Source organism: Triticum dicoccoides, chromosome 2B, assembly GCF_002162155.2.
Source record: "Triticum dicoccoides isolate Atlit2015 ecotype Zavitan chromosome 2B, WEW_v2.0, whole genome shotgun sequence".
Classification (NCBI taxonomy): Eukaryota; Viridiplantae; Streptophyta; class Magnoliopsida; order Poales; family Poaceae; genus Triticum; species Triticum dicoccoides.
The window spans coordinates 176,287,065-176,311,721 of record NC_041383.1 but is presented as its reverse complement, the minus strand read 5'-3'; the positions used below and the strand labels follow the sequence as shown (position 1 = coordinate 176,311,721).

General features: G+C 49.7%; 1 protein-coding gene, 1 non-coding gene and 1 pseudogene across 2 annotated transcripts; all 3 read right to left on the bottom strand.

Annotated features, from left to right (window-relative positions):
- Positions 1-783: 783 nt before the first annotated feature.
- Positions 784-855, bottom strand: TRNAW-CCA. The gene has a single exon. It is a non-coding gene; the product is annotated as a tRNA-Trp (tRNA).
- Positions 856-1,448: 593 nt separating this feature from the next.
- LOC119362892 (phloretin 2'-O-glucosyltransferase-like) lies at positions 1,449-3,229 on the bottom strand. The gene has a single exon (XM_037628161.1). The coding sequence runs from the start codon at positions 3,022-3,024 to the stop codon at positions 1,594-1,596; it is 1,431 nt and encodes a 476-aa protein (XP_037484058.1). The 5' UTR covers positions 3,025-3,229; the 3' UTR covers positions 1,449-1,593.
- A 10,671-nt stretch (positions 3,230-13,900) lies between these two features.
- LOC119360749 lies at positions 13,901-21,450 on the bottom strand (annotated as a pseudogene).
- Between the last annotated feature and the right edge of the window lie 3,207 nt (positions 21,451-24,657).

Sequence of the window (24,657 nt, the reverse complement as noted above, 5' to 3'; positions counted from 1 at the left end):
TGCTAAAAGTTAAGGGCTCAATCAAACTAGCTAGCCGAAAGCCCAAGTGTTTTCTTTTTTTATATCTAAGGTTAGCAGTGTTGTGTGGAGTTTCATTCCATGTTTTCCTTTATATTTTCCTGTATGTGAAGCTATTACTCCATAGTTCAGTTCACCGAAGCACCAAACAAACCAAACCAAAATATATCGGTCTATTAGGTTTTTTTTTTCTATTTAGCTGATTCTTTTGGTTGTTGCTGCATGGCCGGCTCTATATAAGTCTATACGGGGTTTTGAGCCGAGGGTTCGCAACCATTGTAATCTCATATTCATATGCAAGAATACATGACTATGGTTTTTACCCCCACCACGAGGGTCTAAACCTGTATATAAGCTTGTGTCACCCCTCGTTAAGTCATATACTCCCTCTGTTCCATAATTTTTGTCTTAGATTTGTCTAGATATAGATGTATCTAATACTAAAACGTGACTTGATATATCCGTATCTAGATAAATGTAAGACAAGAATTTTGGGACGGAGGGAGTACTTTTTTTTACAATATATAAGATTTTAAAACCGCGACATCCCGGGTCCAAAAAGAAAACCCACGACAACCGGCGCCATGGGCTTACTTACGAAATGGGCCTTCGGAGTCTAGGGATTTTAGGAGTTGGGCCTCAGTTTGTTGTTGTGGTTTGCTGAGGGATATTGAACCCCTTAAAAAAACCACAAAAGCATGTCTCAAAAAAAAGTGTATAGAAGATACAAGGAAAAAAGGACCGGAATTATATTTTCGGGATAATTGAACCCGACGTGAATCGAACACGCAACCTTCTGATCTGGAGTCAGACGCGCTACCATTGCGCCACGGATCCGGCGATGACAAGGATAGCACTACACCTTATAGGTATCTGGAATCTAGAACCAGGATCCAGTGTCCAAGCATGGGCGTCATTGACAGTCGACACCTTTTGATCGCCGCAACACTGTCGCCGATTGGCGCCGAGCACGGATCTGCTGGCTCCATGGTCGCACGTTGCACGAATCAGCATCAACGAGCGGCTGATGCGACTGGTCGAGTGCTCGTCCCTCAGCGAGATGCATCCTTGGTCGCTGCCGGCGTCCGTCGAAAAGTCAAAAGATGGAGGTTTCTTGCCTAGCACCAGCACCACACCGGATGCCAATCCACCGTGAGTGGCCAACGTGAGGAAAATCTAACACGTTTTTTGTCTGCTTCGCAGATAGTGGTTGGTCAACCGACGGTAGTGGTAAATGTGTAACAAACGCGACCACAGTACTTACTAAAACGTGACTTGATACATCCGTATTTAGACAAATGTAAGACATGAATTTTGGGACGGAGGGAGTATATATTTTTCGAGATTTGTAAAAACGCAAATTGATAGTGATATTTCAAACCAATTTTAAAAATGGTATATATAAGCATATGGGCAAGTTTTGATTGTCTTATAAAGAATTTTCTCTATATTGCTTGTAGAGAGTACATGTCCATAGAGAATGAAACTACGAGTCAAAAAGAAAAAGAAAGGATGAAACTAAAATCACATATTGACTTCACGCTCACTGCTTATACCCACGGCCAACTCAAAACGTCAAGCACGAATCCACGCGTCCACTAGACCTGCCAATGTCACCTCTGATTCCCCGCCCTCGAGTAGAGCCTCTTCCGCATGTCTCATCGCCGCCAAAGTCCGCTCTCGGAGCACCCTCCCGCCGTCTGAGTCCATCATCCACCTGACCTTCTTAGCAACCTCCTCGGCCTCTACCACCTCCTCGTCGTACCCTTCCATCGCGACGGCCAGCTCCATCTCTTTCTCCAGGAACACCGCGTTCATCAGTTGCTCCGCGTACAACGGCCATGCCAACATCGGCACGCCTGCCATGACCGACTCGAGCACCGAGTTCCACCCACAGTGTGTCACAAAACAGCCCACCGCATCGTGGGCCAGCACGTCGCGTTGCGGCGCCCATGATTTCACAACGAGGCCCCTACCCTGGGTCCGTTCAAGAAAACCCTGTGGGAGGAGGGCATCCAAGTCCGGCTCCGGCGGCTTCTCGGAGTTCTTCGACGAGTTGTCGCTTGGCGGGCTCCGCACCACCCACAGGAACCTGTGTCCACTAGCTTCCAACCCGGCGGCCACCTTCCTCGTTTGTTTGGCGCTGAACCGGCCAAGGCTGCCGAAGGAGAGGAAGACCACGCTACCCTTAGGCTGGGTGTCCAGCCAGGCGAGACACTCGTCACCGCGCTTCACGCCCACCTCCTCCGACTTGATCAGTGGCCCAATACAGTAGACCGGGGGCGTCCGGAGGCCGGATGGTGCGCACAGTCCGGCCAGGATGGTGTCCATGGCGCGCGGCTCCAGCGAGCGGAAGGTGTTGACGATGATGCCCTGGGACCGGAACAGGTTGGTGCTCATGTTTAGAAATGCCTTGTAGGGCGCGCTGTCACGATCCATAAGCCGCTGAATGGCGTGCGTCGCCGGGAACGAGGTGATTCCCGGAGCGTGCACGAGTTCTTGGCCCATCTCCCCGAAGCTCCTCGTGCTCTTGCCGTGCAGAACCGCGAGGTGCAAGAAGAAAGCCAGGATCTGGGCCCCTGAGGTGCAGAAGAAGTAGGCGGGGATGCCGAGCTCCGTGGCCACGTCGATGGCGGCGCTGCAGAAGAAGTCCAGCACGATGACGGCTGGGGAGTCGCCGGCGAGAAAGTCACGGAGGTGCGGGTTGGAGAGGCGGACGACCTCGAAGGTCAGCATCTCCGGCGGCTCAGACCCGAGGAGCTTGACTTGTGGTAGACGGCGGAAAGAGATGGAGGGGTTGGCCGCGGAGACGCCGGCGAGGAAGGGGCCCGTGGCGCTGGTATCGTGCGGGGAGTCGACGAGGGCCACGGTGACGGCCAGTCCACGAGCCGCGAAGAGCTTGCCGAGCTCGATCATGGAGACCAGATGCCCCATGCCCGGCGACGGGTAGAGCACCACCCGCGTCTTCCGGGGACCCATGGCGGTGTTGGTTCCGGCGCCGACCATGTTGGCAACGATTTCTTCAACTCCTGATCGGTGGTGTGGATTTTTGGAGCGTATGTTTCCCTTTGGAGTGTGTGTGTGAGACAGCAAGGGAGAGAGAGAGAGAGGCCTGTAGGATGGTCTGATATGGAGACGATGAAGACGAAGCAGAGATTTATAGGGGCGCAGGGCAACGACGACGACTTGGTGTTCAGGTGGGGATTGTGTTTGAACTTGGGTCGATCCTTCCCATGACTCAACTCCAATCTGATACCGAACCTTCTCAGCTCTGCTCTACAGCTTCAAGCAGGCGGACACGGAGTGAACCTGGACGCCCACTTTATTCGTAGCACTATAATAATACTCCTATATGCTAATAGATCGTCCGATGAGATGAAAGGGCGATCGTCGTGACGTCATCGATGACAAATGGAAACAGACTTTTCGTCTCGGCTAACGTTCCTTCAGGGAATCAGTTCAACACAAAAACCAATTGTTGGTCTGCCACATGGCATAGAAGCTATCTGAAAAAACAATAGAAGTAGTACAATTGTCGATCGAGAACGACAAACCTTTGCACGCCGTTAACTAATACGGAGTACAGAGTAGTGCTCGTTGATGGTTGGCTTACGTCTATCTCATCGAGAAGAACGGTTGACATACGTCATAGCTTACGTACCAGCGATCAATACCTTTCTTCTACGGAGGACCTATTTTGACTACCTAAAGTTAATCAATGAATGCTTGATCTAAAATTTTTTACTCCGCCCCGAATTAATTGTATTAGATTTGTCTAGATATCTGTATGTAGACACATTTTAGTTTTGAGTACATTTGTATCTAGACAAATTTAAAACAACTAATTTGAGATGGAGTAATACTAGTGGGTAGGTGGTTTTGGCACCAATGGAGTGCCGCCACATGTAAATGTGTGCAACCATATGCATATGCTATATGTTTGCAGGTGCATGTTATATCATTATCTCTCTTCCTTTTGCTCAAACATGTTTTTCTAAATCATTCATATATTTTAAACTATACTTTCTTTTCTATTTTATTTATATATTTGAATTTGAACTCCTGACGCCAAGACCTTGAGGACAAGACCAATCTTGGATATATTTAAAACCCGTTTCAATCCACTTATTTCACTCAATCTTATGAAATATTAGCTGAAATTGGAATTTGATATTTCTGAAGGTGCTTATTTCAATGATTTTTTTCATGAAGTTTCTAATCCGATTAATTTAAATATCAGTTATATTTCATAAACATCAGTTTGTTAAAATAAGTGAAATTAGTTTTTTAAATGAGTGAAACATTTTTTTAATGTGTGAAATTTATTTTTTGAAATAAGTGAAATCATTTTTTTTCTTCTAAATGAGTCAAATTAGTTTTCATATATATGAAGCAGATTTCAACGTGAAATATGTGAAACTTGTTATTTCAAAAACGTGGAACTGTCTATCTATTTAAAATCAGTTTTTTGAAATTAGTGAAATTATATTATTATTTTAATTGAGTGAAATCATACTTTTGAAATATGATATTTGTGAATCTTCTCAATTTAGTGTCTGAAACTGATATTCATGAAATATATCACTAATATCGTATTTCAGTATCAAGTATAATTCACAAACATTAATTTTACACTCTGAAAATACATCTATATTTCCAATCATAAGAACATTCAACATATAACAAATATAATTCCACTTTATATACATACATGTGTATTGTAATATCTAGCAGCCCAATTGCCCGGGACAGTCGATTAGTTTATTTACAGCGTATACCATATGGTAATGCTAGAACTATCATAAGTTTGGAGTTAGTAACCAAACCATCTCACCTGAATGAACATTTGAACCATTTGAGGTATCTGGCATCTCCAGGTGTCACGGTCTACATGCCTTTTAGCGCAGCCAAGTACTCGAGGCTAAAGCTGAACAATTCAAGTTTGAGTAGCATTACAATGGCCAGAAATGTATTTTATGATTTTATTAACCAGACTTTTTGTTCTTGATTGACTCTCAAAAGGATGCTAAGAGATGAACTTCTGTGGTTGTGCAAGCTGATGGAATGAAGTTACCAAGAGGCTCAAGTGACTCTGAGCTAGTCCCCTGCACTTTAGATACTTACCTTCAGATCTTGAATGCCGTTGAACTACTATAAATGCTACTTCTTGCTACATTCTACCTCTTTTTTAAACACTGTGCTAGTATATTCAGAGCAATGTCGTCAAGAGGCTCAGTCCATGGATCCTGTTAGCCCAAAACAATAGCAAGTAGCTAGCTCTCTCTCTCGGTACAATCTAGCGGAGGAACACTACAACCAGCGGCTGCACACTCACTAGCTGTGCCACGGCCTAGTGTAATGCACACACACTATAGACTAGAGTTGGAGTACTTCTTGAGCTAAACGAGCACACAAGGTGTGTTGGCTTAAACCCTGTCTCCCTCTGCCTTCTCTGAATTTAGTTTGTTTTCTTCAGATAAGTGTCGCTAGACACATTCAGTTTCGACAGTAGCTAGTCGTTTTTCTGTTAGCGTTTTTTCTCGCCAATTGGTTGCGTTTTGTGCGCCTTGGCTCAGTCGCAGTAGGCCCAGCACGAAGCTCGGATCATGGGGATGGACGTGGTCAGTAGTGGAGCACGTTGCTCGGGCACATTGGTGTACTCTTGATGAATAAGAAGAGCAAAAACAGAAAAGCTGCAGGGGTTGAGCGCAACACAAAAACTTCAGTGTCTCTGCGTGTTCTTCCTCTCTGAATTCTCTCTCTCTTTCTCACGATCAAGCTAGAGTTTAGGGAGACAATTGGCATCAGAGCGGCGAGATCCTGTGGCCATGTCGCAGAGTGGCGCGCCGCACCAGTCACGAACTCCTCCGCCCGCGAAGCAGCGACGACGCTCGCCCACCCGCGGCAGGAGTAGAGTTCGACGTGGTGGCGGCGAGGTGGTCGTGCAGCAGGTCGTGCGCGAGTCCAGCAGTGGCTCCGGCGCAAATCTACAGTTCCCGATGCTGACGCGTGGCGGGTACACGCACTGGGCGATGGTCATGGAGGTAAACCTCCAGGCCGCGTCGCTCTGGGACGAGATCGAGGACGATGCCGTCCCTCGCGTTGACGACAAGAAGACCCTGGCGGCGCTGCTCCGATCGACACCAGCCGACATGCACTGCATGTTGATCGGGAAGGGATCGGCCAAAGCGGCGTGGGAGGCGATCCGGGTCCAGTACCAAGGACCTGATCGTGTGCGCGACGGACGACTGCGGCGTCTTCGAACTGAGTTCGAGACCGTGGCGTTCACGGACAACGAGAAGATCCAGGATTTCGCCATCCGCATCTCCAACCTCGCCGCTGCACTGCGTTCACTGGGGGACGTCGTCAACGAAGAAAAAATAGTGAGAAAATTCCTTTCAGTAGTTCCTTCGCGTTTTGCGCAGATCGCCTTCTCGATGGAAACCCTCCTCGACCCTGCATCGCTGACTGTCGAGGAGGTCACGGGCCATCTGCGCGCGATCGAGGAGCGCATGGATGGTGACCAGGGCAGCGGCTTCGCAGGCGGGTAGCTGCTCCTCACGGAGGAACAGTGGGAAGCACGCAAGCGCCAGCCCCGTGGCGGCGGTTCTGGCGTCAAGAACGACGATCGCGGCAAGAGGAGTGGCCAGCCACCTCCTGCCTCTACTCCACTTGGCTCGGCTCAAGGCGTGGACAAGGACCAGTGCCGTTACTGCCGCAAGAAAGGCCACTGGGCCAAAGACTGCCGCAAGAAGAGGCGTGACGAGGCTGCCAAGGCAGGTGCAGCACCGCCAGCGGCGGCTGCAAACCTCGCCGAGGCAGAGGAGGACGGCGGTCCTGGCCTCATGATGGCGTGTGTCGAGGAAGTGCGCGAGGGCATAGATCACGTGGCCACCCCTGCATCAACACTGGTGACCGCGTCGTGCAACTCTGCGGTGCACAACGGTGGCCAAGTCTTTCTGAACGAAGAGAAGGCCGTCATCATGCCCTCCCTCGACGGCGATCAGGGGCGGCAGTCGTGGTTCCTCGACACTGGAGCCACGAATCACATGACAGGCTCCCTGGAGTCCTTCGTGGAGCTGGACATGTCAGTGTCTGGCACGGTGCGCTTCGCTGACGGATCAATGGTGAAGATCCGCGGCCGTGGGACGGTGGTGTTCGCCGCCAAGACGGGTCATCACAACGCTTTCACTCAGGTGTACTACATACCTGCACTGAAGAACAACGTGGTCAGCCTGGGTCAGCTCGATGAGAGCTGGTACGATGTGCACATCCGTCGTGGCGTACTCACCATCTGCGACGATCACGGGCAGCTCCTCGTCAAGGTATCGCGCTCCACCAATCTCCTGTACAAACTCGTCTTCACGCCTGTGCATCCAGTGTGCCTTGCTGTGGGGGCGGTCTCTTATGCCTGGCGCTGGCACGCAAGGCTCGGCCACCTGCACTTCGACGGCCTGGAGAAGACGTCCAAGAAAGAGCTGGTGCGCGGGCTCCCTCACATAGCTCATGCCGAGGAGCTGTGCGAGGCCTGTCTCGCAGGGAAACAGCGGCGCATTCCATTCCCGCAGAAGGCCAAGTACAGGGCGACGACACCGCTGGAGCTTGTGCACGGTGACATGTGCGGCCCTGTCTCTCCACCAACACCTGGGGGGCGGCGTTACGTGCTCGTGCTGATCGAGGATCGCAGTCGCTTCATGTGGGTGGAGCTGCTCAAGACAAAGGATGAAGCCGCGCGTGCCATCGTCAAGTTCCAGGCCGCAGCCGAGGTGGAGTGCGGGCACAAGCTTCGCGTGCTCCGCACCGATCGTGGCGGAGAGTTCACCTCGGCCACGTTCTACAAACACTGCGAGGAGAGCGGTGTGCAGCGGCACCTGACTACGCCGTACACGCCGCAGCAGAACGGCGTCGTCGAACGGCGTAACCAGACGCTCCTGGGCATGGCGAGGAGCATGCTCAAGGCGAAGCAGGTGCCCAACGTGTTTTGGGGGGAGGCCGTGCTCACCGCTGCCTTCATCCTCAACCGCAGCTTCACGTGCTCCGTCGATGGCATGACACCGTATGAGGCGTGGTACGGCAGGAAGCCTAATGTGAGGTTCCTGCGCATCTTTGGGTGCGTTGGCCATGTCAAGGCAGCTAGACCACATATGCGCAAGCTGGACGCCAGGAGCACGCCGATGGTCTTCATCGGCTATGAGATCGGGTCCAAGGCATACCGCATGTACAATCCAGTGACGAAGCGCCTGCATGTGTCTAGAGACGTGGTATTCAACGAGGAGGCATGCTGGAACTAGGAGGCGTCGGGGGAGTCGCCAGTGTGCAACTCCTTTACCGTCGAGTACCCTGTGTACACCGCGACAACCGGGGCCGCCAAGGCCGCTGCAGCAGAAAGAGCAGCGTCGTCACCTACCTCTGCAAGTTCGTCTTGTGCCTCGTCTGCTGCAGGCAGCATCATTCCCGACACGCCCGCGGCCACATCGCCGCCCATGCGCGCGGGAGGGGTGGATGCGGTCACGCCAGAGGCCACGCTGGTGCGCTTCGTGTCACCACCGGCGGTACAGCCGGAGATGTTCGACAACGTGGACGACGTCTCCGCACCACATCAATACCGCCTGGTCAAGGATCTGCTCGGTTCAACCTTTGAAGCACCACGACATGCTGAGAGGGCCCCGCCACCGGAGGACAATGGTGATGATGAGGAACTGCACCTAGTTACGGGGGAGGAACCGGCATCATTCGCCGAAGCCGAGCACGAGGACTGTTGGCGCCGGGCGATGCTCGACGAGCTGTAGTCCATCGACGAAAACAACACCTGGACGCTCACCACGCTCCCTGCAGGTCATCAATCGATCGGCCTCAAATGGGTGTTCAAGCTGAAGAAGGATGAGGAAGGGAACGTCGTCAAGCACAAAGCCCGCCTCGTTGCTAAAGGTTACGTGCAGCGCGCTGGGGTGGACTTCGAGGAGGTGTTCACGCTGGTTACCAGACTGGAGTCCGTGCGGCTCATCCTGGCGCTAGCGGTGCACCGTGGCTGGCAAGTGCACCACATGAACGTCAAATCGGCGTTCTTGAACGGCGACCTCAAGGAAGTGGTCTATGTGTCTCAGCCACCTGGGTTCGTCGCGGATGGGCGTGAGCAGGATGTGTACAGGCTGCACAAGGCTCTGTATGGTCTGTGTCAAGCTCCAAGGGCGTGGAACGACAAGCTGGATGCCAGTCTCACATCTCTCGGGTTCACGCGCAGCGTCGCGGAGCACGGCATGTACGCGCGTGGAACCGGCGAGAGCCTGCTCATCGTCGGGGTGTACGTCGACGATCTGGTGATCACCGGCGCAAAGGAACAGGAGGTACTCGGGTTCAAGGAGGAGATGAAGCAGCTCTTCTCCATGAGCGACCTGGGCCTGCTTCGCTACTACCTCGGCTTGGAAGTAAAGCAGGAGCGTGGACACACCACGATCACACAGGCAGCTTACGCCTGCAAGTTGCTCGACAAAACTGGGCTGACAGGGTGCTATCCAACTCGCGCTCCTATGGAGCCATGGTGCCAGTGGAGAAAGGAAAGCAAGGAAGCCGCGGTGGACGCAACGCTCTACCGCAGTGTGATCGGCAGCCTGAGGTACCTCGTACACACACGCCTAGACATTTCGTTCGCCGTGGGTTTCCTGAGCAGGTTCATGGAGGCGCCAGCAACATACCACTATGCAGCAGTGAAGCACCTCCTTCGATACATAGCGGGCACGCTGAGCTACGGCTGCGTGTACTGCTACGGCGAGGCGAGTCCCTGACAGGCTTCAGCGACTCCGATCACGCCGGTGACGTGGACACCAGGAAGAGAACTTCTGGCGTGCTGTTCTTTCTTGGTGAAAGCCCCGTCAGCTGGCAATCTCAGAAGCAAAAGGTCGTCGCAATCTCATCTTGCGAGGCGGAGTACATCGCGGCGGCGACGGCGGCTTGCCAAGGCATTTGGCTTGCGCGTCTCTTCGGTGAGCTGATGAATCAACCAGCGACGCCGTTCTCTCTGTTCATTGACAACAAATCTGCGATCTCGCTCTGCAAGAACCCAGTTCTCCATGATCGCAGTAAGCACATCGACCTTCAATATCATTTCATTCGTGATTATGTTGAGAAGAGATGGGTGGCCGTGGAGTTCATCGGTACGAGGGATCAGAAAGTAGACATACTGACGAAGCCGTTGAGCCGTGTTTGCTTCCAGGAGCTGCTTGGCAAGATTGGGGTCGTCGACGTCAAGCTCGTTCGCCAGGGTTGAGGGGGAAATTGTTGGCTTAAACCCTGTCTCCCTTTGCCTTCTCTGAATTTAGTTTGTTTTCTTCAGATAAGTGTCGCTAGACACATTCAGTTTCGACAGTAGCTAGTCATTTTTCTGTTAGCGTTTTTTCTCGCCAATTGGTTGCGTTTTGTGCGCCTTGGCTCAGTCGTAGTAGGCCCAGCACGAAGCTCGGATCATGGGGATGGACGTGGTCAGTAGTGGAGCATGTTGCTCGGGCACGTTGGTGTACTCTTGATGAATAAGAAGAGCAAAAACAGAAAAGCTGCAGGGGTTGAGCGCAGCACAAAAACTTCAGTGTCTCTGCGTGTTCTTCCTCTCTGAATTCTATCTCTCTCTTTCTCACGATCAAGCTAGAGTTTAGGGAGACAAGGTGGTACTGGGAGGAACTGGAAATGCCCGGATGATTATCAGTGGAATGGCCTACTTACAACCGATGGGGCACATGTCCTTTTATAGGCTACCTGGTCAAGCTAAAGTAAACTCCTAGGAATTACTACTACGTACATGCACAGCCCTTGCGTGATCACCACCACGTAAGTGCATAGCACTTTCCTATCCATGCACTAAGAAACTACCAAGAACATGCACAGCTACTACCACGTACTTGCATGTCCAGAAGCTACTAGGAAACTACCAACTAATTACCAGGAGACAGGGTTGAAGTCCACAATCTCCCCCTCAACCCTGTCGAACGGGTTGGATGTTGACGATCCCGACCTTGTCACGCAACTCCTGAAACCGGACGCGGCCAAGAGTCTTTGTCAGAATGTCCGCCTCCTCAGGCTTTGTGCAGCCCTCACGCACTGCTCGTGCTTTGCCACTTTTCGCGACTAGCCTCACCTTGTGCTTGATGATGATGTCGTGCTTGTTCTTCTTGATCTCGGGGTGCCGCGGTCATCCCATAGGCTTGCCGAGAAGGTCCCCTGGGCATCGGAACCTGTGTGGAGTGCCAACATTGTTGTTGGCATCGAACAGGTCTGACCACGCTGTCGGCGGGGACACGACCTGCTCGAGAACCACCTCGCTCGTGGGCGTCAGTGTTGTTGGGGTCGTAGTTCCTGATGATACACTGCCCGGGAACTCCCTTCCCGGGGTCGTCATGTATGACTTCACATTGCCCGGGAGCTCCCTTCCCGGGTATGACTTGTCGGACATCGCACTACCCGAAGTGGCTTCTCCCAAGGTAGCAGACTCCTTGTCGTTCTTTCCATCAGACCTGCTTGTCAGGTCTCCACCGACAATCGTGAGTCGTGCCTCCCGCATGAACTCGATGTACCCCGAGCGCATCAGGGTTGCAGCATGGCCGACCATAGAGCACCGTGCCTCCTGCATGGTCTCGACAGTCGCCACGAGCGTGGTCGGGGCGTGCCCGACCAGAGAGTGCCTTGCCTCCTGCACGAACTCAATGGACCCCGAGCATGTAGAGGTCGTGGTGTGGCCGACCATAGAGCACCATGGCTCCTGCACGGTCTCGACGGCTGCCATAGTCATGGTCGAGGCCTTGTCGCCCCATGACCGTCTTTTCATCGCCCCCCAGTTGAGGCTTGTCGAAGAGTGACGTGTTGCCCACATGGGCTTGCAGAACCCCGAGAACCTGGTTGTCGAGGTGTGGCCGACCTGAGAGTGTCGTGCCTCTTGCACGGGCTCACTGGTCGCCAGCATCATGGTTGGGACGCGGCCCACCATATGTGTCGTTGCCGTGCCTCCTGGCACGGGCTTGTTGGGTCCCGAGGATGTCGGCGATGCCTTTACCGTGCCAACTTGCACGGGCTTGTCGGGTCCCGAGGATGTCGGGGCCGCGATTGCCATGCCAACTTGCACGGGCTTGACCAGCGTCACAAGGGACGTGGTTGCTGGGGTGAGGCTCCCCCACACCCAGGTCTTCATCTCCTCCCAGTTGTAGGCCCCCAAGAACGCTGTTGTTGGGGAAAGCGCTACCGATGTTGGGAAGGGATCAGTTGAAGATCTCCGTGCCTCCCGCACGGACTTGACAGTTGCCGGCATCGTGGTCGCCGGAGGTGTTGCGCCCTCCTGCACGGCTTCGATGCTTGTCGGGACCATGGTCTCCGGAGGCGTTGCGCCCTGCTGCATGGTCTCGACGCAAGCCATCATCATTGCTGGCCCACCGTCCTCTTCAGCCTGCACGAGATTTGCCGCGGCTGCGGCATCCTCGCCAGCCATCCTCTTGTGGCATTCATGGGCCCAGTGGCCCTTGATGCCGCAATATCGGCATTTGTCCCGGTCGTCGTTGCCGGCACCTCATCCGGCTCCACGCTGGGTGCAACCGCCGCCTCTGCCGGTGCCGCCTCCGCTGCTCTGGGCACCGCCACCACGTCCTTGACGCTTCCTCGCCTCCGACTTCTTCGAGAATAGGAGTTGTCCGCCGCTGAAGCTCTAGCGACCGTTGTCAAGGCGGTCCTCAACCACCCGCAACCGGCCCATGAGCACCTCGATGGAGAGCTCGCTCAGGTCAAGCAAAGTCTCGATGGAGACCGCTACCTTAGTGAAGCGAGGTGGCACGACGCGAAGAAATTTCCGCACGACTCTCACATCGTCCATGGTGTCGCCGAGCGCGCGGAGCTGCGACGCAAGGCTAGCGATCCGCATGGCGAAGTCGTCGACAAGCTTGCCCTCCTTGAAGGCGATGTTCTCGAGGTCCGCCCGCAGCTTCTGTGCGTTTGCCTCGCGCACACGATTGCTGGCGAGGTGCTGGGTGTGGATGGCTTCCGACGCCTCCTTGGCGCTTGCCTTCGCCGAGAGCATGCCGTGCATCTCCGGCGGCGTGGCGTCCATGAGTGCGCCACGGCTTTCCTGTCCTCCTTTATCTCGACCAGGTCGTCCTCCATAGGAACCCAGAGGCTCGCCGCATGGAGGTTGCGCTCCGTGATCAATGCCCACTCACTATAGTTCGAGCGCGTGAGCATCGAGAAGGTGATGGGTACGCTACTGCTGACTGCAGTCTCACGCACGATCTCCCTGACCACGACCTCACCGTGATGTCCGCGCCTGGACCGGTTGCGCCCTCGCTGCTTCTCCGGAGGCGGCGACTGGGAGTCGTCCTGTGATGGCTGTGGCTTGGAACCACCCGAGGTGGTGCGCTGCTGCTTTCCTTGTGCACCGGCCATAGCTACCGCAACCTGGGGCTCTGATGCCAATTGTTAGCCCAAAACAATAGCGAGTAGCTCTCTCTCTCTCTCTCTCTCTCTCTCTCTCTCTCTCTCGGTACAATCTAGCGGAGGAACACTACAACCAACGGCTGCACACTCACTAGTTGTGCCATGGCCTAGTGTAATGCACACACACTATAGACTAGAGTTGGAGTACTTCTTGAGCTAAACGATCACACAAGGTGGTACTAGGAGGAACTGGAAATGCCTGGATGATTATCAGTGGATGGCCTACTTACAACCGATGGGGCACGGGTCCTTTTATAGGCTACCTAGTCAAGCTAAAGTAAACTCCTAGGAACTACTACATACATGCACAACCCTTGCGTGATCACCACCACGTAAGTGCATAGCACTTTCCTATCCATGCACTAAGAAACTACCAAGAACATGCACAACTACTACCACGTACTTGCATGTCCAGAAGCTACTAGGAAACTACCAAGTAATTACAGGAGACAGGGTTGAAGCCCACAGATCCATCGTTACTCTCCAAATTACTTTGCAAGGGTTTGAATGTTGCTAGAAGAACAACAACCTTGTTTGCCAAGAACCCTGCGGCGCCAACAAAGAGCTCAGTTGGAGTTAGCTCGAAGCTGTCACCACCAGCACCGTACTTCAGGGCAACAGCCCCAGCAACCATTAAAACCGACAATATCAACCACGGCCTTCTTATGCCGCTGAAATTCACAGTGGGCTCTGAACTGCTCGCTTCTGAAGGAGAACTAACTACCGGCAACCCGTCCGCAAATCTTTGGAGCAGCAATAGATACAGGAACCCCTCCAATCCCGCCGACGAGGAACGAGTAGGCGGCTCCATCATTCGAAGCCAGAGTGAAGGCAGAGAAACCTGTTATAACGATAGATATGTCGTAAAGCAGCAAAGATTGCTTGAGATCAGCGTAGTCCCTCAGTCCATCTTCCTTCAGTTCCTTAATGCTTGAGGCTGTCCTAGCTGAGGATAACTGCCCCTCTTGAAGATCAGAAATGCTAATTTCTGACAGGCCAGTCACGACAATTGGCCTTAATGTAATTGCTGATGATAATTCAAGATCAGAAATGCTAATTCCTGACAGGTTGTTAAACATTGTAATCCATACGATATGATGTAAACCGTATACGTAGATATCTAGGCGTGAGTTGTGTTCGGTTAGGCCTTAGAGATAGATCCCATCTAAATAGCTTTCTTGGAGATCAATCCTAGGCCTAACTACCCATTGTAATCTGTTGCCCATATAACACGTACGCGTCCCTGCAATCGCTGCATACGCTTAACCTATCTTTTCACATGGTATATAGAGCCTTCTTCCTCCGTTGCCATGGCTGCACCCTCCATCGCTGCTCTTGGCCACACCATCACCGAGAAGCTCACGCGCGAGAACTTCCTCGTGTGGAAAGCGCAAGTCCTGCCGCACATCAAGGCGGCAGGGATGATGGGCTACATCGACGGCTCCGTCCGGGAGCCCCCCGCTGTGATCACCATGGGCAAAGATGTCTCCGGCAAAAAGGAGGTCACCTCCGTGCCCAACCCCGAGCATGTCGTGTGGGTCACCCAGGATCAGCAGGTTCTTACTTTTCTGATCGCATCTTGTCTCAGGAGGTCCCGATGCAGGTCCGCACATGCACCACCGCCACGACTCTCTAGACGGCACTCCTGCAGAGCTTCTCGTCGCAATCCAGGGCAAGGGTGATCCAGCTCCGCTCACAGCTCGAACACACCCGCAAGGGTGATTTTCCGGCGGTGGCCTACCTCACCAAGATGAAGGGCATCGCCGACGCACTTGCAGCCACCTGCAAGCCACTTGATGAGGACGACGTGGTCGACCACATCCCGCAAGGCCTTCTGCATGAGCCCGGCTATAATGGGTTCATCTCCGCCATCCCCACCAACACCGCTACTACCTGTGGCAGAGGCCCGCATCGCCGCCCAGACTGCCTCTACTCTGTGAACCTCGCGGCTAGGGGCGATGGTCGCAGCGGTGGCAATGGCGGCGGCGGCTGTGGCTCCCGCGGCTTCAACAACAACAACGCGGGTGGCCATCGCTACTCAGAAAACTCTGGCAGCGGCGGGTTTGGAGGTGCGCCGTGACAAGGTGGTGGTGACCGCGGTGATCGCGGTGACCGCGAGAAGTGTCAGATCTGTAAGACGGAGGGGCCTGGAGCTTGGCGCTTCAAGAAGCGCTATGATCGCAACTACAACAACAGTATCCGCAACCCCGCAGGCGACGGAGTTGGCGGTGGAAATCTTTCGGCCAATGCTGTTCACTCCTATGGAGTGGACACAAATTGGTACCTCGACACCGGAGCAACCGATCACGTGACGGGGGAGTTGGAGAAACTTGTTGTTCGTGGTCGCTACACCGGCATGGAACAAATCCACACCGCGAGTGGTCAAGGTATGGACATTGCTCACATCGGCCATTTGGTTCTTACTACTCCTCATGGCTCCTTAAATCTGAATAATATCATCCATGCCCCACAATCTAATCAAAGTTTACTTTCTGCCTACAGGCTTATTAGAGATAATAATGCTTTCCTCGAAGTTTACCCTGAAATTTTCTTTGTTAAGGATCGATCCACCCGAAGAACCGTACTTCAAAGCAAGAGTAGAGGTCACTTGTTTCCTGTATCTGGCCGCCATGATGCTCCTCCTCGACATGCCCTCAGTGTGATCAAGCCATCTACCTCAAGATGGCACAAACGCCTAGGGCATCCCGCTTTACCAGTAGTCCAGAAAATTCTTTGAGATTTTAGTCTTTCAGTTTCGAATAAAAAGGATCATCTTCTTGTGTGTGATTCATGTCAGATGGCCAAGAGCCATCAACTTCCTTATTCTCGTTCTACTAGTGAATCAAAGGCTCCTTTAGAGCTCTTTTTTCAGATGTTTGGGGTCCTGGACCCGTTTCTGTTGGCAGATGAAAGTATCATGTCAGCTTTATTGATGATTTTAGTAAGTTCAGTTGGATCTATTTGCTTTAAAATAAGTTTGATGTGTTTGAGAAGTTTCATCTTTTCCAGCAACATGTTGAACATCTCTTTGACCGCAAAATTCTTGCCATGCAAACGGATTGGGCCGGTGAATACCAAAAACTCCTTCTTTTTTTGAGCGCATAGGCATCACTGCTACGTCTTGAGCTTGCGTTGGTTTTCCTTGAAGAGGAAAGGGTGATGCAGCAATAGTAGCGTAAGTATTTCCCCCAGTTTTTGAGAACCAAGGTATCAATCCAGTAGGAGGCTCCTCAAAAGTCCCACGCACCTACACAAACAAACAAGAACTCGCAACCAATGCAATAAAGGGGTTGTCAATCCCTTCACGGCCACTTGCGAAAGTGAGATCTGATAGAGATAATATGATAAGCTAATATATTTTTGGTATTTTATGATATAGATTGGAAAAGTAAAGATGCAAACAAAAGTAGATTGAAAACTTATATGATAAAAGATAGACCCGGGGCCATAGGTTTCACTAGTGGCTTCTCTCAAGATAGCATAAGTATTACGGTGCGTGAATAAATTACTGTCGAGCAATTGATAGAAAAGCGAATAATTATGAGATTATCTAGGCATGATCATGTATATAGGCATCACGTCCGTGACAAGTAGATCGACTCCTGCCTGCATGTACTACTATTACTCCACACATCGACCGCTATCCAGCATGCATCTAGAGTATTAAGTTCATAAAGAACAGAGTAACGCATTAAGAAAGATGACATGATGTAGAGGGATAAACTCATGCAATATGATATAAACCCCATCTTTTTATCCTTGATGGCAACAATACAATGCGTGCCTTGCTGCCCCCGCTATCACTGGGAAAGGACACCGCAAGATTGAACCCAAAGCTAAGCACTTCTCTCATTGCAAGAAAGAGCAATCTAGTAGGCCAAACCAAACTGATAATTCGAAGAGACTTGCAAAGATAACTTAATCACACATAAAAGAATTCAGAGGAGATTGAAATATTTCTCATAGATAAACTTGATCATAAACCCATAATTCATTGGATCTCGACAAACACACCGCAAAAAGAGTTACATCAAATAGATCTCCAAGAAGATCGAGGAGAACATGGTATTGAGATCCAAAGAGAGAGAAGAAGCCATTTAGCTAATAACTATGGACCCGAAGGTCTGTGGTAAACTACTCACAACTCATCGGAGAGGCCTTGGAGATGATGTAGAGGCCCTCCGTCATCGACTCCCCCTCCGACGGAGCGCCAACGAAGGCTCCAAGATGGGATCTCTCGGATACAGAAGGTTGCGGTGGTGGAATTAGGTTTTCATGGTCTGTTCTGATGTTCTCGGGGTACGTGGGTATATATAGGAGGAAGAAGTAGGTCGGTGGATGCCCGAGGGGCCCACGAGATAGGGGGCGCGCCCAGTAGGGGGGAGCGCGCCCTCCACCCTCATGTCCGCCTCGGCTGTTGCTTGACGTCCACTCCAAGTCCTCTGGATCATGTTCGTTCCAAAAATCACGCTACCGAAGGTTTCATCCCGTTTGGACTCCGTTTGATATTCCTTTTCTTCGAAATACTGAAATAGGCAAAAAAAAACAGCAATATGGGCTGGGCCTCCGGTTAGTAGGTTAGTCCCAAAAATGATATAAAGTGTAAAGTAAAGCCCATAAACATCCAAAACGGGCAATATAATAGCATGGAACAATAAAAAATTATAGATACGTTGGAGACGTATCAATCACTCACCATGTTTCCAGCCCGCACGCTCACCAACAGAACGCATCTGCTGAACGAAAACATAAGCTCATAGTGGAGGTTGGTCTCTCCCTTCTTGCTCATGCCTACATGCCTTTGAAATATTGGGATGAGGCGTTTCTCATGACTATCTATCTCATCAATCGTGTTCCTAGTAGAGTCATTAATAATCAAACCCCACTTGAGCGTCTCTTTGACAGTAAACCAAGTTACACCTTTCTTTGCATTTTTGGTTGTGCCATTTGGCCAAATTTACGCCCTTTCAATAAGCACAAGCTCAAGTTTCGTTCGAAACAATGTGTATTTTTGGGGTATAGTAGCCTTCATAAAGGTTACAAGTGTTTGGATGTTGCCACTAGACGTGTCTATGTTTCCAGCGATGTGGTTTTTGATGAGCAAGTTTTTCCATTTGCGAAGCTCCCACCCCAACGCTGCCGCTCAACTTCGCAAAGAACTTGTTCTTCTACCCTCCCATCTCCTCCCATCGCCAAACTTTGTTCCCGGGGGTGTAGTGGATCCTACTGATCATGTGTCAATGTCTCATAACTCTGTTGATCAAAACTCTGCTGAAAGTGTGCAGGAAAATGACGAAGCAACAAGAGAAAATTCGTATGATTTTATGCCAGGAATATAAACTGCAGCCAACGCCACAGAAGATCCGGACGCCGATCCCGGAGTTGATCAAGGCAGGATCCCCTCCGGATCCGCTTCGTCAAGTGCTCCAGGCGGGCCAGGCGAATCGCCTCTAGGATCTGCGCTGGTGTCAGCCAGGCGGGCCGCAGCCGCGACGGGATTAGGTGGGCCAGCCCCACATGGCCTCAGTCGGTCCCTATCTCATCCGCTGGCCGCACCTGTGGCGGGGCCATGCAGGCCCTCTGCGCGCGGCTCCAGTAGGCTGCTGCCCGACCAGCCGCTGGGGTCCAACCGGAACACGCCAAGTCTCCGCTTTGGGGAGGCTGCTGCAACAGGAGTTCCCCAGCGGATCTTCTGTGGATTCCAGATCTGCTGTGTCTTCTTCCTCGAACTGGCTTCAGCAACTCGTTTCGTGCCCAATTCCGCCTCCTCCTGAACGCTCCCATACCAGGTCACATAGTGGTATTGTTCAGCCTAAAATCTATAAAGATGATTGTGTTCGTTGGAGTTCTTTGTGCCACAGGTGAACTGCAGAGTCTGGGAGAAGCACTCGGAGAACGTCGGTGGAGGGAAGCGATGGATGAGGAATATGATGCTCTCATGAAAAAAACGTGGCGTTTGGTTCCAGCAGTCAAGGGAAGGAATCTTATTGACTGCAAGTGGGCCTATAAGGTCAAGCGAAAATCTGATGGTACTATTGACAGGTACAAGGCACGTTTAGTTACCAAAGGTTTTAAGCAGAGGTACTGGATTGATTATGAGGACACATTTAGTCCTCTAGTAAATGCAACTACTATTAGAATAATTCTTGTAGTTGAAGTCTCTAGAAACTGGTGCATTCGACAGCTAGATGTGAAGAACGCGTTCTTGCATGGTGTTCTGGAAGAGGAAGTGTTCATGAGGCAACCTCCTGGGTATGAAAATTCCAGATTTCCATGTCATGTTTGTAAGCTTGACAAAGCATTGTATGGACTGAAACAGACACCTAGGGCTTGGTACTCTCGATTATCTTCAAAGTTACAACCCCTAGGGTTTTCTCCTTCTAAGGGAGACACCTCATTGTTCTTTTATCATCGACATGGGATAACTATTTTTATGCTCATTTATGTTGATGATATTGTTGTTACAAGTTCATCTCTCAAGCAGTTGAAGCTCTTATCAAGGACTTGAGCAAGGAGTTTGCACTTAAGGATCTTGGCAGTCTTCATTTCTTCCTTGGAATTGAGGTAAAACATGTACCAAGTTGAATTATGTTGTCACAGGAGAAATATGTACAAGAAATAATTCAGAGCATGGGCATGAAGGGTTGTAAGCCATCACCTACACCCTTGTCTATCTCTGAAAAATTGTCCCTTCATGATGGAGAGGCACTTGGAGCAGAGGATGTCACCAGGTATAGAAGTATTGTAGGAGCATTGCAATACTTGACTTTGACTAGGCCAGATATTTCATACTCAGTAAACAAAGTCTGTCAATGTTTACATGCTCCTATTAGTGTACATTGGACAACAATAAAGAGGATATTAAATATCTTCAAGGAACCAAAGGTCATGGTCTCAGACTTGGAAAGTCAGATTCAATGCTAGTAAGTGCTTTTTCAGATGCAGACTGGGTAGGTTGTCCTGATGACAGGAGGTCAACATGAGGCTTTGCAGTATTTCTTGGAAGTAGCCTAATATCTTGGTGTGCTCGCAAGCAGCCCACTATTTCCAAATCAAGTACAGAAGCTGAGTACAAGGCTCTAGCCAATGCTATTGCTGAGATTATTCGGGTTCAAAATTTGTTGACATAACTAGGTGTCATCCAAAGGCAGCATCACTTTGGTGTGATAACCTTGGTGCTACATATTTATCTGCTAATCCTATCTTTCATGCTAGGACAAAACACATTGAAATTGACTATCATTTTGTTCGTGAACAGGTGGCTGATAAATTGTTGAATATACGGTTTATACCTACCGGTGATCAAGTTGCAGATGGATTCACTAGGCCACTCACTTTGAAGCAGCTAGAGGCTTTCATGCACAATCTCAACTTGGATAGTTGTGATTGAAGGGGAGTGTTAAACATTGTAATCTATACGGTATGATGTAAATCGTATAAGTAGATATCTAGGGTGTGATATGTATTCGGTTAGACCTTAGAGATAGATCCTAGATAGCTTTCTTGGAGATCAATCCTAGGCCTAACTAGCCATTGTAATCTGTTGGCTTCGAGCCCTTATAACACGTATGCGTCCCTGCAATCACTGCATACGCTTAACCTATCATTTCACACAGGCCAGTCACAAAACAATTAGCCTTGCTTCCACTACTAAAGCTCCATCCTCACCAAGCAGCACACCGAGCTTGTTGAACGTGTACTGTAAACCGCTGAACTTGAGCTCAATTGTTCCTTCAATATCTTTAGGTGTATTCCATGCTCCATGGATCACTTTCAAATTTAAACCATCTAATCTCCATGAACCAGGATCCAACGTCCAACCATATATGTCATTGACAGTTTGACACCTTTGAGCGGTGCAACATTGTCGCCGATTGGCAGCGGGCAGCGAACAAATCGCCACGGTGTCCGGCACCGTCGTGACAAGTCATCTTGAGCCGAGCACCGGATCTGCTGGCTCCATGCCTCCATTGTCGCATGCTGAATGAAACATCATCAATGAGCAGCTGATACATTTACCCGAGTGCTCATCCCTCAATGAGATGCATCCTTGATTGCTGGCGGCGTGTGTCAAAAAGTCAAAAGATGAACAAACCAAAATCCATCCTACACAATGGCTCCGCTTCCTCCCGCTCTGCTCCACCAGCACCGTCGCAGCTCTCCCTTGCCGCCGCGAGCGCCCTAGCTGTCTCCTCAGCCCCTGCCTCCGCCTCCATCACCCCTCACTACACTCTACTCGCGCAGGCCACCTTGTGTCTGTTCCGTGGTGTCGGGGACTCTGACAGGATCGCTTCTCTGGACTGCTGCCTCGGTACCCTGATACGTCTCCAACGTATCTATAATTTTTTATTGTTCCATGCTATTATATTATCTGTTTTGGATGCTTAATGGGCTTTAATATGCTCTTTTATATTATTTTTGGGACTAACCTATTAACCGGTGGCCCAGTGCTAGTTTCTGTTTTTTTTTTGCCTATTTTAGTGTTTCGCAGAAAAGGAATATCAAACGGAATGAAACCTTCACGATGATCTTTCTTGGATCGAAAGCAAACTAGAAGACTTGGAGATGAATTCGGAGACGCAACGAGGCGGCCACGAGGCAGGAGGGCGCGCCCAGGGGGTAGGCGCGCCCCCACCCTCGTGGGCTCCTCGTAGCTCCACCAACGTACTTCCTTCGCCTATATATATACTCTTATACCCTAACAACATCAGGGGGAGCCATGAAACCACTTTTCCATCGCCGCAACCTTCTATACCCATGAGATCCCATCTTGGGGCCTTTTCCGGCGATCTGCCGGAGGGGGAATCGATCACGGAGGGATTCTACATCAACACCATAGCCTCTCCGATGAAGCGTGAGTAGTTTACCACAGACCTTCGGGTCCATAGTTATTAGCTAGATGGCTTCTTCTCTCTCTTTGATCCTCAATACAAAGTTCTCCTCGATGTTCTTGGAGAACTATTCGATGTAATACTCTTTTGCGGTGTGTTTGTCGAGATCCGATGAATTGTGGATTTATGAACTTGATTATCTATGAATATTATTTGGTTCTTCTCTGAATTCTTATATTCATGATTTGATATCTTTGCAAGTCTCTTTGAATTATTGATTTAGTTTGGCCTACTAGATTGATCTTTCTTGCAATGGGAGAGTGCTTAGCTTTGGGTTCAATCTTGCGGTGTCCTTTCCCAGTGATAGTAGGGGCAGCAAGGCACGTAATGTATTGTTGCTATCGAGGATAAAAAGATGGGGTTTATATCATATTGCTTGAGTTTATCCCTCTACATCATGTCATCCTGCTTAATGCGTTACTCTGTTCTTATGAACTTAATACTCTAGATGCATGCTGGATAGTGGTCGATGTGTGGAGTAATAGTAGTAGATGCAGAATCATTTCGGTCTACTTGACACAGACGTGATGCCTATATTTATGATCATTGCCTTAGATGTCTTCATAATTATGCACTTTTCTATCAATTTCTGGCAGTAATTTGTTCACCCACCGTAATACATGCTATCTTGAGAGAAGCCACTAGTGAAGCCTATGACCCTCGGGTCTCTTTCTTATCATATTGCATCTCTTTTATTACATCGCATCTCGTTTACTATTTTGCAATCTTTACTTTCCAATCTATACAACAAAAATACCAAAAATATTTACTTTACTATCTTTATTAGATCTCACTTTTGCGAGTGGCCGTGAAGGGATTGGCAACCCCTTTATCACGTTGGTTGCAAGGTTCTTGATTGTTTGTGCAGGTACTAGGTGACTTGCGCATTGTCTCCTACTGGATTGATACCTTGGTTCTCAAAAACTGAGGGAAATACTTACGCTACTTTGATGCATCATCCTTTCCTCTTCAAGGGAAAACCAACACATGCTCAAGAGGTAGCAAGAAGGATTTCTGGCACCATTGCCGGGGAGATCTACGCCAAGTCAAGACATACCAAGTACCCATCATAAACTCTTCTCCCCCGCATTACATTATTTTCCATTCGCATCTCGTTTTCCTCCCCCCACTTCTAAAATAATTTTTGAAAACCTTTGCCTTTCTCTCACCATGGCTGAACCAAAAGGGGCTAAGGGCTTTCTCCCGAGTTTTAATACTTTGGATAGTCCCTCTATCCTTTCTAAGCTCATAAATAATGATGCTATGGAAAGACCTACTGGGATTATCCACGAGAGTTTTAATAATTTTGATGAAGATGACCCCGGAATTTTTTATTATTTGCTTGATGAATCTTTGAAAGATGCTTGGGATAGGCTATTAAGGATCCGAGTTATCTATGTGCCCCAATATCAAATTGAGATTTACTTAAGAAGTTTTTATGTTGGCTTACCTTTTTCTTTCAAGCAAGTTTTAGATTCTATTTTTGAAGAAGGTTTTCTTGAAGGGGATTCCATCGATATCTATGAAAAGATGAAAGCTATATTTGGGCACCCCATGAGTGAAAAGGTTGAATCCGCCTCTCTTTTTTGTTTTTATCAGAATGAAATTATCAAAGAGATGAAGGCTAGCTTAGATGCAAATTTTCGTAGTGTGCTTAATCTTTCTTCTACCATTAGTGGCCACGTACTCTCACAAAATAGAAAGATAAGTGCTTTGGATAAGAAGTTATCTCATTATCATCAAAAGGGAGAAGATGGCAATACCTAGATCTATTCTTTCTTTTATGCCTAGCTAGGGGCGTTAAACGATAGCGCTTGTTGGGAGGCAACCCAATTTTAGTTTTGTTCTTTGCTTTTTGTTCCTGTTTAGTAATAAATAATTCATCATGCTACTGTTACGATTGTGTTTTTTATGTTTTAATCAGTGTTTGTGCCAAGTAAAGCCTTTAGGATCTTCTTGGATGATAGTTGTTTGATCTTGCTGAAAAAGACATAAACTTTATGCTCACTAAAATAATTTTAATAAATCACAGAAAAGAGATTTTGCCCTGATTCCTTTTTCAGTAGATTAATATACACATTGCCCTGGTCATCCTAATGTTTTCGAATTTTTCGAGTTCCAGAAGTATTCGAACAAATCAGATTGCTACAGACTGTTCTGTTTTGACATATTCTATTTTTCGTGTGTTGTTTACATATTTTAATGAATCTATGAATAGTATCGGGGGTATGAACCATAGAGAAGTTGGAATACAATAGGTTTAACACCAATATAAATAAACAATGAG

Excerpts from the sequence above, each read along its gene's own strand:
- LOC119362892 (XM_037628161.1), bottom strand. The coding sequence starts at position 3,024 with ATGGTCGGCGCCGGAACCAACACCGCCATGGGTCCCCGGAAGACGCGG.